Source organism: Wasmannia auropunctata, unplaced genomic scaffold (assembly GCF_000956235.1).
Source record: "Wasmannia auropunctata unplaced genomic scaffold, wasmannia.A_1.0 LD336069.1, whole genome shotgun sequence".
In the NCBI taxonomy this organism is placed as follows: Eukaryota; Metazoa; Arthropoda; class Insecta; order Hymenoptera; family Formicidae; genus Wasmannia; species Wasmannia auropunctata.
The window spans coordinates 366466-381953 of NW_012026821.1; the positions used below are offsets into that span (position 1 = coordinate 366466).

The 15488-nt window shown below is 33.7% G+C and overlaps 1 protein-coding gene across 4 annotated transcripts in view; it reads left to right on the forward strand.

Annotated features, from left to right (window-relative positions):
- Positions 1-15488, forward strand: part of LOC105449997 (GATA-binding factor A-like) — a 55700-nt gene that overhangs the window by 22979 nt on the left and 17233 nt on the right. For all 4 annotated transcript variants that reach the window (XM_011689528.1, XM_011689531.1, XM_011689530.1 and 1 more), the window contains 2 exons: positions 7386-7779; positions 8235-9290. In XM_011689528.1, coding sequence (XP_011687830.1) covers positions 7386-7779; positions 8235-9290 — 1450 coding nt within the window. The remainder of the gene's footprint in view (positions 1-7385; positions 7780-8234; positions 9291-15488) is intronic.

Genomic DNA, 15488 nt, shown 5'->3' on the forward strand with positions numbered 1-15488 from the left:
TTTCAGATTATTGACGAATTTGTCAAACTCGTCGAAATTTGATTCTATACGGAAAGTATAATTAATATGCGATTTGACAACCTGCGTATTTGTTTTTTCGAAACGTTTATTTCAGGCCAGGTTTATTTTCTTTTAAAGAATGTTCTTTAATTTCTCAAGCGCTTTGATAATGTTACATTAAAACTGATCAATTAGGAACTTCTTCGTGGAGAAATTTTTAAAATTAGAAAAAAAGAATTTAATTTTTTGTTTAGTTATTTTATGTAGTTTAAATCTGTAGCAATTAATCAAGAAAGAAAAAAAAGAAAGAAAGAAAGAAAAGAGGAGAGAGAGAGAGAGAGAGAGAGAGAGAGAGAGAGAGTTCAAAGGTCTTTAAGTTTGATCGAGAATAGAATGCACTCGTTTCACATCTTCCTTTTTGTCGTATAATGCAGTCTTCGAAACTGCAGTGAAATTTCCATTGGCGTGATGTCTTTCTCGTCTTATTTCTCACGATCGTCTTCTTTGTCTGTATGCAGACTGCGTGATAAAGCTTATTGTTCGTCTGGCAGTTGCTAATTGGATTAGCCCCATTTTCTTTTCATTTATCATGTCGCGAGATGTCACGTAATTACTGTGGAAATCAAGTGGACATAATCGAGACGAACATAATCTAAGAACGTTTCTTTATGCAATAGATGAGCTAATTTATAATTATCTGTATATATCTTATATCTACTAATTAATCGAATGCACATTTCCAAGTTTATGTAGAAGAAAAAGATAAACGTGAAAAAATGGAAAGCTCAGTCTTGATAATCACATTAGAAAAGTGAATAGATTATTCAAAACTTATGCAATGGATTGCCGTCAATTCTCCGTTTGATATCTATATATTAAAATTTATATTAAAGTCTTATATTCTTAAATTTGATTATAATAATGTTTTATAGGTTTATTGTAAATCATAGTTTATTTGAATGATAATTTCGCCCTCTTTATAATATTTATTCTGATAGAGAATATTATTGCATTTTACATTCGATAAAAGTGTAAATATAATGACAATCATAATCGACGCGATAACGCTAAAACGCTTTAGGTTGTTTCTTCTTTTCTTTCGCACTGTCTGCACGTGCAAGTGTGAGAAACACGTATCGTGGTCGCGTGCCGTCTCGTATCACCTTATCGGCCTTATCACGTTTTATCGGGTTGAGGTAGTAGTTTTGTACTGCTCTGCGTTAAGATACCGAGGTGTCGTTGTGTGATCACAAAACGTGAATGATTTATCACGATCTATTTTTGTGGTTTTGCATTGGCCAATCGCTGTATTTATACGACATGTATAAACATCGATCCCTCTTCATTAAAATTACGGAATTAACATATAGACACTTTCTGTTTTATAAAAATTAAATTGCGCGCGATTCTCTTTTAAAACAGATAAAATAACCAAAAATTTCAATTCGTTGTGCTTTTTTTATATGCTTATACTTTTTATTTCAATTATAATTTTTATTTACATAATGCTATATAGAAGAAATATTTTATTCTCATATTGGCGTATGATGTTGATTTTCTTTGACAGCCAAATATGTATGTACTATGTAGGTACGAGTATATATCCCTTACATAAATGATAAAAAATGCATCTTATCTCTCTCTGATTTTTTTTCGAAAATGTTCGAGTCTGTGAGAACTCTTTCCAAAAAATTGGACAAAAAAAGAAGATTACAAAAATTTGTAAATGTTAATAAACCTTTAAAAATTTGAACAATTTAAAGTATATTTTATATAAAAAGTTTTGGAAAATATTTACATAAAATCATCCTTTTCAAAAATCCTTGCCCAAATAACCTTGACATGTGTTGTCCAGACCATTCTCAAACAACAATAAAAACATGTTAACTGTCGTTTATTGTTTGTGAAAAAATTATTTATAAAAAAATATGTCCACACAAACGGAGGTTAAAAATCTCGTGTGGAAAATTATCACAAACCCAAGTGGAACCTCGATTCGCATATATATATTCACTTTTCAAATGTATGGTCGAAAAACAATAATGTGTATAAAAAATTTTTTTATTAATAATTTTTTAATAAACAACGAATGAACAACTGTTAAAACCTTTTGATTGTTACTCGGCATCCTTGACAACATATGTCAAGATCATTGACTTTGAAAAGGATTGAAGAGTTTATATGTATAAACATTTACTGTCGTCTGACAATATACTTCGAAATCTTCGTCTTCCTTGTTTTAGAATATTTATCAAAATTTTACAATCTGTTATCATAAAAAATTAAATAAATTAGATTTATCGTTTCTTTATTTTCAAGTTGTTTAATTGTACTTGACGTAAATATTCTATGACCGCCAAAAATTAATAGAAAATTATCTAGAATACGAGTAAATGTAACATTAAGCAGATTAGCTCTATCTTGAATCACGGGATGAATGAGTTACGTATGATTATACAGCGATTACATTATCTTCTATTTCTACTGCCAGCAGTTATCATAAGCATGCGTAGTACGGCGAGCGGAGTACACATCGCGATTGCGGGCTTTCTATCGCCTTTTAAGAGTTGCATAGCCTAATCTGCAGTCGTCGGTGCAGCTTCCAGCGGTAGACACTCTGACGACATTTACTCCAATGGCGAATATAGCAGCGTAAGCAGTTTTGAACATGACGATTCGTTTTCTTTGATTCATTGTGAATAGAATCATTAAAAGAGATGAAACATTATTTTTTTAAATAAAATTAAGGTAATAATGTGTCGATATCAAAAGTAATATATTATACAGGTTATGTTTACCGTGATTTTAACATATTTTGGATATTTTTAATTTCATGAAAAATTATTCATCATTTAATACGTATTAATCATTTAATATTTGATCGTCGTGCGATGATACATACGCTTGTCTTTATCATTTTTTATACGTGCCATTTTGAAATAAACGTAGACGATTCAATCGCCATGAATCATATTTCGCCTGCATTGTTGCGCGCGCGCGCGCGCGCACGCACACACACACACACACACACACACACACACACCCACGCACGCATATATATATATATATATATAATTTGCGATTTATAATCTGCGATTATATACATTATTAACATATATATATGTTGATCGCAGATTATAAATTAAAGCTTTACGAGAACGTTATACCGAGAATATGTCATCTTTAGGGACGATGTACGTGACACCTGGTCTTCTTTTTCTTCTTATCGGAAATAGGTAGAACGCATCCATACCTAGCCCAACGTCGTACTTATCCTCAACAGCCACTTCACCTCATCTCATCTCACAATACACTCCCTGTTCTTTTAATGTCTTTTATAAATGTTTTTATTTTGTTTTGTGAAATTCGAATATGGATAAAAAGAAAATTAACAAAATTATGAAATATAAAAACAGTCTCTTCATTTCTATTTCTCTCGAGTCTTCATCTTGGTCTTTCTCTCCTTTTTTTTCTTTTATTCTAATAACAAGATACCAATGTGAGTACCCGGACTACATATGTCCATAATATTTTTATCTTATCTAAAAAAAATTTTCTATTTAAATTTATCGTATTGTTACAAGTTTCGTCAAATAGAGACAGAAGGAGAAGGAGAGTAAAAAGAGAAAAAATGAAAGCTTGAGAGATAGAGATAAAGAGGCTATTCAATCTCTGAAAATCTCGTCATAAACCACATCGATATATATATACCATGTTCGTCCGTATTGCGGATAACAGAGACTGTTTTTGTGGGGTCTGGAAGATAAGAGCAACCTCTGGCCTCGATGTACAAAACCTCTTCCGCTCGTCCAGTGGCTCTGAAACTCGCTCTCGGCTACCGATCAGGAAAGCGGGGTACCATTAATTCTCGCGTATATCGCGAGGGATAATAAACGCGTATCTATATTCTCGTACTATTGATAATTTTAAAAACCTTTATGCGTACTTTGTATATTGCAATCGACCGAAAAATACCGATTTCTTAAACACAATGGCAAGTGAGACAGAGCAATAATTAATATTAAAAACGAATTTTGTGAAATATTAATATAAAAAATAACCCACGGAATATTTTCTATATTTTTAATTTTTAGATTGATGTCTAGAAATTGAAAAGCTTATAGAAAAACGCACATAAGAGAAAAAGGGTGAAATGTGTCATATTTATAAAAATTTTATGTAAATAATATTAACGTGATGTGAATAAGGAAACAATATTTAATATAATATTAATCACCGTAAAGTTCTTTGTTACCCATGTCGATTATTTGTCTGTTTTATTATTGCAGTATTGAAGAAGGTCCTCACTGCAGTCGTATATGTCCATTGCGTATATTTTCTTCATTAAATGATTAATTGGGGTCGCAACTCTGCATCTTGTAGATAATACGACGAGGGCGGCTAATTCCTTTGATCCCATTGATTTTTAAAGTCTTTTATTCAAAGTTTTTATAATTTTATATAGTTATTTTACCGTCTTGTCATTACAGCATTTTATTTTGCTGATTTTGCATTTATGTCAAGTAAAATCAATGTCAGTTGATTGAAGTATGAAAATATTTATTACTAATTAATTAAATTATTATTAATTAATGTATATGAAATAAGATTACTTGAATATAAAATAAAATTTTGAATTACTTCTTAAAGTTATAATTTGGTTACTTTCTTGAACAAAACATTTGAGATCTCTTTAAAATGATTATACGTAGTAAATAAAGAAATATGCGTTTTTTTTAAACTGAATTTAAAAAATTTGAAGTTAATTAAATTACAATTCTCATAAGCACATATTATTTTTTGACGTTCAAAGAGCAATCTCCGACAGACAGTATTATCGGGAACGCGCCAGACTACCTTGTACAAACGTACATTTTATTTACATTATTTCAGAGGTTGGTCAAAGCGAACTGTACTTGGACCTTTTGTGCAAAAATATGTTTTTTAATAGGATTCGTCGAGCAGCAGCGACAGATAATCCAATGAGCCTGACCTTTCCAATTCGATTAGGTAATGTCAATAAGGTCGATTCAATGTTAAACGGTCGATATACTGCCTTGAGGGATGATATTACGGTAGCTTGAATGAAGTTGTTAAATCGAATCGCGTATTCATCAAGCGATAGATATTTTATCATTTGGATTCATATAAAGATAATGTACGATTCTTTACAATATACATTAATATTTAAAATAATGTATGTGCAAAAATTATTAATATTTTTTATAATGTAAAAATTATGCCAAAAAGAATGAATAAAGATGTTAGATAAATAGAATTATGATAACTGTAGATGCGATTCAATATCGCGATTTAATAATTATTCTTAATTTTAATTATTTTTCGAAGGAAAAAATAAATAAGCTTCATATAAAATAAAGAATTTCATGTTACGTTGAATACTTTTTGATTCATATGATAATTTAGATAATTTGAAATCTTTCTTTCTTTCTTTCTATAAAAATAAATATTAGTCATAGCTAGATGTGCGATAATGTTTGAACTACATATGTCGGATGAACAAAGCGTCACGAGCTAGGATCAGATCGGTTTTACAGGGCGCACGTGACATTCCTGAGGTTTTCCCTCGTGCGCCGCACGTTCATTCGATCGATTACTCAGCGGCCGCATGGACAATCGAGTTACGCATCAAATCGTCACGATCGACCCATATTATATCATTCGAGGTCAGACAATGGTCTGTTAAACACAAGAGCGTACGTGCAGTATGCCACATTTTCATGTTTCAATTATTTGAAATATATACAAAGAACTTAAAAAAAAAAGAATTTACACATTATAAGATTTGAGTAAGTAGATAAAATTAAAAGCTAAAAATTGCTACATATGTGCTCGTTGGTCCTAACATGATACGCGTGAACCCCTCGATGATTAAAAATAATATTTTTATCGTTCCAAGAGAGAGAACAGCTCATGAAATCATTCTCCTTATTTCTTTACTCTTATTAGCCTCATTTCTCTTTCTCCTTCTATCACTCTCTCGTTCTCGCTTCTTATTACATTCACGCAATGTCCATTCGTGCGTGAGTGCGTGTGCCACCACTAACGACGCGTATAGATAAGAGCACGTGGTTATTTTTGTAACGCACCGGCTAGCAACAGTTTCTCGGTGTCATCACGCGCGGTGTGCCCTACGCCTCTGTCGAATCTCAATCGATTTCAACATTTTTGTGGTTTTTATTGCGCGATCGTGGTTACTTTACTTATAAAGTAGAACAGACATATAACCGAAACAATTAATTTCAGCTGGTCATTTAAACTACAGATTTTTTGTTTTATAATATGTTATAGTTTATAATTAATATTTTACGAATTTACACACACGGCTATCATATATCCAGTGATTTAATTTCAATTCAAGAGAGTTTCGATTAATTTAATAGATAGAAATAAATTTTTAAGAACGGGGATGAATATCAACAGAGATTATTGTTTTTCTCCTTTTTTCAATGTTTAATATTATTTATAATTTTCTTTTAGAAAAGAAATCATGATAATAAATTACATATATAAAATCATAACTATATATGCGCTAAAAAATAAAAGAATAGAAAAATATACTCACCCGCAAAAAATAGGCCTTTATAACATAATTATAACATTGTCGCTATTATTACATTATCGTTGGCCCGTATTTTTTTGTTGATGAGTATATTTCTTTTGGAGTGAATTCCGAAATGCTAATACATTTTTTTAAACATACCGTTTGTCGTTTGCTTTTTACACATGAAGAAGTGTACGTTTGTAGACTATATGCTCAACATATAGGCGCAATTAGTCTACGATTCGGAACTGTGTGACATAATTATGCAACTTGTTATCATCAATACTTGATTTCGCTATTTACAAAATGGTCAATTTATGTTTAAGACACAAAGTGGCAATGATATGATTGCATGATATGACGATATTTTGAATATCCTTAATAGAAAAATGTCCTGCAAGAATTTGTGGTAATTAAATATGAAATGTTAATACTTATGTCTTGTCTTCTTGATCGTTTACCTTATACATAATTTATTTTTATGGAACTTTATGTTATAAATTTATATAATCTGAAAAATTGAAAAATCTTTATATGCTAACTGAAATTCCATATTTCTGAAAGGCCCGCAAATTATAATAAATAAGATATTTAATTTTTAGATATTTAGTTATGATATGAACTTTAGGTGAAAAATAGTATTAAATTTATATTGATAATTTCGATGTTATTATTTATCCTCAGTTATGTGTTTTTCAAAAGTACAGGATTTGGACGTGCTTAGCTAGGATTTTTGTATTCACAATCAGATATAAATATGCATATTCGTATTTATCTCTATCGGATGAGATATCCAATGATTTGTTTGACGGCTATATAGTCTTGATCGGATATGTCGGGGCCACGGAATCAGCGTCGCAGTCCACCAGAGAGGCAATCGTCAAGCAGGAGGAAGGGGTCAAAGCAGTGGCGACGACGGCGATAAAGAGCGAGGACGTCATCGAGCACGAAGTCGGCCAGGAGCAGCAACAGCAGCAACAGCTGGCGTTTGCGACCGGGGAGACTGAAGAGGAGGACAGCGGTGTGGGCGTGCTGGAGGCGGGACAACCGGAAATGGAAAATGGCGCCATGGTTGAGCCAACCGGTGCCGAAGCAGTCGCTATTGCGGTCGCCGCCGTCGCCGCTGCTACCGACGATCATGCCAACGAGGATCCCAACACCACTTATACCCTTCATGAGCTTGACTATCATCCCACACACATAATCCATGAGAGGTGAGTTGGAACAAATATCTTGATCAAACATCGAGATAAATATCTATAAAACGCTAGTAGAACGATGTACTTTAATTTACATGATGAATTATGCACCCTTTAAGTATATTTCGGAACAAATAACAAATAGAACTGGCTCATTACAGTTTGCGTAAAGTTTGATTTTTTTCCATTATATTTTTCTAAATCTATCCTCGAATAATTTTTATTATTATTACGATTTTAATAATATTGAAACGATATTAAAAATGTTCAGAAAGGATTTTTTAGGATTATTAAGTATGAAATTATTATTAACAAATATATCAATTAAGCTCCTACAAAAAATATTGCCACATTTAAATTGATAGATAAAAATTATTAATATTACCATTAATCAAAATTATTGATCGCTGAATCCACATTTATATGTTAGTTGATAAAAAGTTTTTTCTATTTACCTTTAATCCCTAAAGTTTCGGGAGCGGTGATATGAGGGAGGAGGAGCAGCAGGAGCAGCAGCAACAGCAGCAGCAGCAGCAGCAGCAATCGCAGCAGCAGCAGCAGCAGCAGCAACAACAACAAATTTCACAGTCTCCCCACCAATCGCACCACCAACAACAGCATGACGCACACCACCACTATCATCAACAGCAGCCGCCGCAACACCAACAGGCACAACAGTATGTTCAACTTGGGGCGAGAGAGGTCCCGATTCCCGAGGGAGGGGATAACCGGCATCCGACGGAGGCCTCCATCGCGCCGGAGGGACGCCGCACCGACAGTCACATGCCTCACTCCACGATGCATCGTTACGGCACCGAGACACTCTCACCAACCACGACGGATCAGCATCATCATCAGCAACAGCAGCATCATCACCATTTATCCGAGGTACATCAGCATACCGCTCTATCATCCGTTGCCCACCGTCATCTCGAGGATCCGCAGCAACATCATCAAGAAACTGACGAGGACGTGGATCGAGGGGTGAGCAGCATCACCGCAGCCATGAGAGGTGCACGGGGTGATTATTTAGGTGTACTCTTCCCGAATCTCACTTCGTCGAGCACTACGTCTAGCAACAGTGGCAGCAATCATCATCATCATCATACATCACATCACTTGGAAGATGTATTGTCCGAGGAGCCTTATCTGCAACATCAGATCCGCGCCGGTGGAGCTGCCCCGACCGGTGGCGGTTCTCCATCGGTGAGGACCGTCGGTGGCTCTCCGACTTCCAGCCATAGTCCACACGACGATCAGGGTCTGTCATCGCCGCATCGCCAAGCCCAGGAGACCGGTTACAGTCCCACTGATCAGGGCAGATTGCAATCTTTTACGCATCTTACGGCTATGCAACCACCGTCGGTGCAGAACAATCACGGATTGCAGGAAGCCGAGCGCGTGTCCGATCAGCTATATATTGACTCGATCTACACACATCACGCCTCCGGTACTCCCCATCATCATCAGGATCAACACGATCAAGGCCCCTCCGCGCCGCATTCGCCCAGCGGCCCGCTCTCCAGGTTAGTAATCCTTGTTATCGTTATCTCGTTGCGTGCAATGACGCGGATGAATGTGCGAAATGTGAACGGAGTTGACTTTAAAGCTGTCATAATTTCTATTATTGGCGAAACTACATTTTTCTTGTTTCTTCATCCTCGATTTAAAAAATCTTAAAAGTATCGTAAAAGTGAAATTGTTTTAGTGCTAAGAATAAACCAGTGAATAAACTAGTGTTGAACACGAAATATTTTCGACATGTCTTTTAAAGCGGCATACAGATGTGCTATTGACGTTTTATTGTTAGAAAATCGTTTACAAAAAAATCAATAGCAATATAACATTAAATTACATTATTATATGTAGCATCGTTCGTTGACACCGTTGCAACGTGTTTTTCTGCGGTCGCATAGAAAATCGTTTCGCTTGAAGATCATCATTTACTGGGAATTTATTCAGTTATCGTCTTTGAAATATAATACGATACATGCGTCATTCTTGTGTGCAAAACAAGAATAGAATTAAAATTCTAATATTTGTTTCACATTAATTAGGTCAAACGTAAATGATCGTGGCGCTTTTATATCGCCGAGGCTTTAAAATCGTGATTTGTTCTAATTAGGGAATAGACAGGTTAAGCACTGAATTAAGTACTAAATTAAATAGATACCTGCTAGCTTATAAGACTCGATGTGTATGTCAACGATATAAAAATGTTTATTTTAAAAAATAATTTTTATCGGAAGTGCGGTACGATCAAACGCTATCTAAGACGTATGCCCGGACTGTTGCATCCATGCAAACGTACGGTCCTTTCCTGCGCGCAAAAATATTTACTCGCAAGCTTTAAGAGCTATTCCTTCACGCAGGTCTGTATGCGTAGGCGATACTTAATATACAGACCGAAACAAAGCGTAACCGTCGGAAGACTGCCCGACCCTATGCTAACAACCATATATATGAAAGCGAAGATTGTCCCCACCCTCATTGCTGTGTTTGTTGATTTATCTCCGGCACGAGCCCATGAATTTAGGTACTCGAGATCCTAAGGTGGTCGTCTCTTTCCTTCACAATTCTCTTGATACAGTTTCTTCAGTCTTTGAATCAGTCAATTTCAGTTATTTCATTGTCAGTTTTAGCAGTTAGTCCATATTTTAACTTTTTTTTTTAAAGAAACATTTTTTATATAACAATAATTAATACACGGGTCATAAATTATATAAGATGTCGCGGTATATCTTAAATAGTAAGAAGTGTCGAGATTAATAATAATTGAATTAAATAACGAATGAGGGATAATTTTACGGATTTCGCGCGACTTTTGCTCTTAGCGCTTTTCTCTTCATGTGCGATGCTTGCTGACGATAAGGGTTCATTCACCGATCGAAATGATCCACGCATTGGATCGCATTGTTTGCCACCCTCCGATTCTGGGAAGGAAACGAGACAGATTGCTCGCATCGCAAGACTCGCGTCAAAGGCATCATATGCGTCATATCCATGGTTCTATGTTGATTCATTTGATCGGCACGCATTCGCGCGCACAATAACCGTTGGATTTATCTTTATTACGTGACAATAAATGGCAATGCATAAAGAAAGAATCGTACCTTTGGTACAAATAACGAATTCGCGGTTCAATAAAAATTCAGAAAAAAGAAAAAATATTTCTGAAATAGATGCCAATGTTTAACGGCGAGAAATGCGATTAATAACTTTTCTCGATATGTTGGCTACAATACTGCAATCTCATTTTAGCTATGATTTTATCCATCGATATAGCTGGTCTTATCTGATGCATTGGATCTGCATTCGATAAGATTTTATTGACTGATGAATGCGATTGACTGATAGATTCCCATTGACTGTTAACTCACAATTCCATGAAAAGAGAGCAATCGGATAATCACGTTCACTTTTTTATCGTTTTGTGTCGAGAATTTAATCAAGAAAAAATGTAGATTGAGAAGAGAGAGAGAGAGAGAGAGAGAGAGAGAGAGAGAGAGAAAGAGAGAGGGGGAAAGGGAAAAAAAAGACCAAGTATTTCGTATTTTTTAATTCACGCACTGTACACGTGCACGGGTCGCGACCTTTCAAATTTGATAACAAAAGTTCGAGTGCAGATCGCGATCCGTTTTTCGTCATTTCTTTTTGTTGTTTGCTACATTTTCGACTGATTTGACAGATTGCGCCAATGCAAAGAAATTGTTCTGTTATGCAATCGTCTGAACAGTTACGTAAATCTGTTTCAGTCTGCAAGTAAAAATTATTTGTCATTAATAGGTCATCAAGAGAACTGATTTTACTTATATCAGATAACATTAATCTGATTGTCATAATTGTCTGTCAGTGTCTAAAGTATTTTATAACACTAGCAATCCTGTAATCTCAAATAAAACAGTATTAATTATATTATGATACGAATTTATTAATATAATGGATTAAATCAATAATATATGATAGATAACATAATCAAATGAAATATGGAGATGTAATGAAAAAATTATAAAAATTTCCCTTTTCGATTTCTCTCTTTTTCGGAGTTTTTATACGTATGATTAGAATAATTTTTAAAAAATCTATAAACATGAAAAAGTTTTATAATTTATGTATTTCGAGTTTATTGAATTATAGACTAAGCAAATAAAAGAATTGATTTTCAAAATTTATAATTTTAAACAGCTATAATGAATACAGTTACAATACGAAGAAAGAAACCCAAGGATTAATAAATCGTGATCATAGTGGTAGTGCAAAGTTTGTGAATCATTTGAGAAAGTTTACAGTTCATAAATATATCCACACCGCCTTCTACGAATCATATAGAATGAAACCCTTCGTACCAGAACAAACTCGTATCGTTTAACCTTTCTATTTTCTGTTATGAATTCTCAATGTACTTATTGTTATACTAATATCTCATTCATACTTTCTTCTAAATTTTTTTAATTGTGATATTATATAAAGTTTTTTATTTTTTAGTATATAATATACTTAACAGTTGTAATAAAACTAGAAATTTCAATGAGTGTTAAATATTTTACGCAATCTCTATAACAATAATTGCTATAGTTTCTTATTTAAAATAATTATATGTGCAATATATATGTATACATATTGTATCGATCCCAAAGTATTACGAGGCGCGTGCAGGACGCGTGCAATACGCAGCTGTCTCTACACCTAAAGACGATTTCAGCATTTGTTTTTCTTTACCACGAGTGATAGTCTTTCGATGTGAACATGCCGGCGGAAGTGACACGTGGTAGATTTCGTTTTACATGGAGCATCCTGAAGTACTAATTTGTCATTCGAGATAATTATCTTCGCAATATCGAAGACTCTAAATATCAACATAACTGTAAACTTTCCAATATAATTAATGTTTCATTATTTAAATCAAAATTGTACAGATAGTTTGGATCTTAATATTTCAAAACCCAAATCTATCTGAATTTACAAATTTGTTAATTGAGACAGAGGGAGAGAAGAGGGGAAGGGGGGGGGAATTGTTAGATAAAAATGTCACGTGCGTCACTTCATCTATACTCGTGGCGTCGCGACGGCACTCTCTCGAGACAGGACGAAAAGCAAGTATTCGCCACGAGGCGTAATCGGTAGAGAACGTGGGGCGTCTTGAGTGGTCGATAACGATGGTGGGGATCTCTCGTGACAGACTCACAATCAGTCAGAGAAGGCAAAGTTGGGGTACACTGCGAAATGTGATCGCGCCGGTGATATCTCTCGGTAGGAGGGGTAAACACGTAGAAAATAACAAGTGGGGATAATTGTCCGTCACCGCAGGAGGGTCTCTTTGAGTGGGGAAGGGATTGCAGAAGGGGAAATCCTGACCACCTTCGAGGTCCTCCAACTCCGTTCGGCTCGACGTTTCGTGCACTCTGTTAGATTACATTCCGCTCAGTTCTTGTCTACCCGGTGACAGATACGGGACGCTCTCTGGCTTCTTTCTTTTTTCTCCGGCACCGTTTTTTTTTTTTGCCTTTTCTACTCCGTACGACAGAACGAAGACGAGCATAAACGGAAGAAGAGAAGATATTGAAGCTTATCGGCCTGTTACTATTAAGATGCAGTGAGTCTTTTTCTATCGAAATATTTATTTTATGAATAATGTGCTTCTTCGTTTGTCTATTCGTCTCATACTTGGTATTTCTATATCTTCTTGAATATTGCTTTGTATGTGTTTCTCTTTATCGTAAAGTGTAATTTTTTTAAATTTTGATAAATATGTTACTACAAATTTTAGATAAAATTTGAAAATTATATATGGATTATATAGAAAACCGATTATACAAAATATAATTGCTACTAAGAAAATAATTGCATTTAATGAATAATTGCAATTATTATACAATGCATTCACATTTGCGCACAATATGTCGATGCAGAAGTCGATCGGGTCGATTATAAAGTTTTATAATTCTTCCAATAAATCGATCAAGTGTGACAAAGTTGAATTTTAAAATAAGTAGGAGGGAATTAAACAAAATATTCTATCAGTTTTGTCAAGAAATAGTTTAGTTAGAAATTAAAGTGTAACAATTTTTACTTAAAATTTCGTTCCGTTTAATTTCAATTGAAACATATATATACATATGTATGTATATATATGTATACGATATGTATAATTGCTATATACATTTGTTGGATGTGTGTGTTATTCTATTATATCAGGCAATATACATAATTATTTATTTATTAACATCTCATCAGTATACAATATACATTTGTCTTTTAGTTAATAGTTGATTTACTTACAATTAATTAAATATTATGACTTTTAATAATACACCATGTAGACATTACATGTAGAGATAATTATTTTTAAGGGAACTATATTAATTCAAAAAGAAAAACGTGCGCTTATATATATTAAATTATTATTTTAATTATTTTTAGTTACTAAATTTAATTTCTTCTCTTTTTTTAATCGCATTGCAATGCGCCATTTATTTTGTCTATAATCGCGAATGTATCAATATAGATACGTAATCAGTTAATCGCTTTAACTATATATTCTCTTTTTTTTTGGATCCATCGATTAAATGTTTTTTTTTTTAAATCCAGGTTTTACCTTGCCGAATGAAAATAAAGTAAGCGATAATTTAATACAACAGTAGCCAAATAAATGCAGCATGAACAAAATGTTGCAACCTTTTATAATTCCGATAATTGATATTTAATACGCTAACACTTGAATATTTAAAATCTTAAATGTTATACGATTCTTTTTCGATTTGTCGATATTTATATTCAGCCCTTTACATTTACTTTATAATTATTAATTTACTTGATAATATGATATTTAAATTACAATTAGATAGAGATGTTGCCGTTTAAAGAAATAACTTTTATCTTAATACATATCTAATATATATCTTTCATATTAGTCGGGCGCGAGCATACGCACTTATTTTAAAAAAATGCAATTCTCTACTCGTGTGGCGCATCTGTAAATATTAAATTCGTACACTAACATGATTTAGTCTTGCGCTCTGTCAACCCTGACTGTATAAAAAGATCAGCGGTGATATCTTAAAGAATTTCAATGCGGCTAAGCAAATAAGAAAGTGCCCTTCTTATCTTTCGTCACACAAGATATCTACCGGGGTTACGGGATTCTTGAAACACAGTACAGACTTTTCGTTATATTAAAATATTTCCTATAATCCTATTATCATGCATTTCCTATAATGTTGAGAGTTAGAAAAGAAAACTAAGAATTAACTTTAGATTCTGATATTGAAACATCAGTGACTTTTTAATTAACTTTTAGGAATATACTACAAAATAATAGACTACGCAATTTAATTCAAGCAGACGAAATTTTATTTTAAAACTTATACTATGATGCTTTTAAAAAAAAAGATGAAAACTGTAGAAGAGTTTTACATTTATATTATTCAGCTATTTTGAAATCTAATTTCATCATAAACTATTGATTATCGAAAAATTCTAGAACTTGCTATATGTATCGATTTCCATCTTCGATGTCCATCTTATGCAAATATACATGCATTTTTTAATTTTGGAAACTTATATATAAATATGTACTTGATCAGTAAGCTTATCATTCTCATCTTTAAGTTTACCCCGCCTTCTTCCGTGAGCCATCGTGAGAAGCGCCTTATCAGCTTGGCGGATTCAGATAGTCCTACGGCAGCAGGGCTATAACCCCGTTAACATTAAACTCGCTATATTGG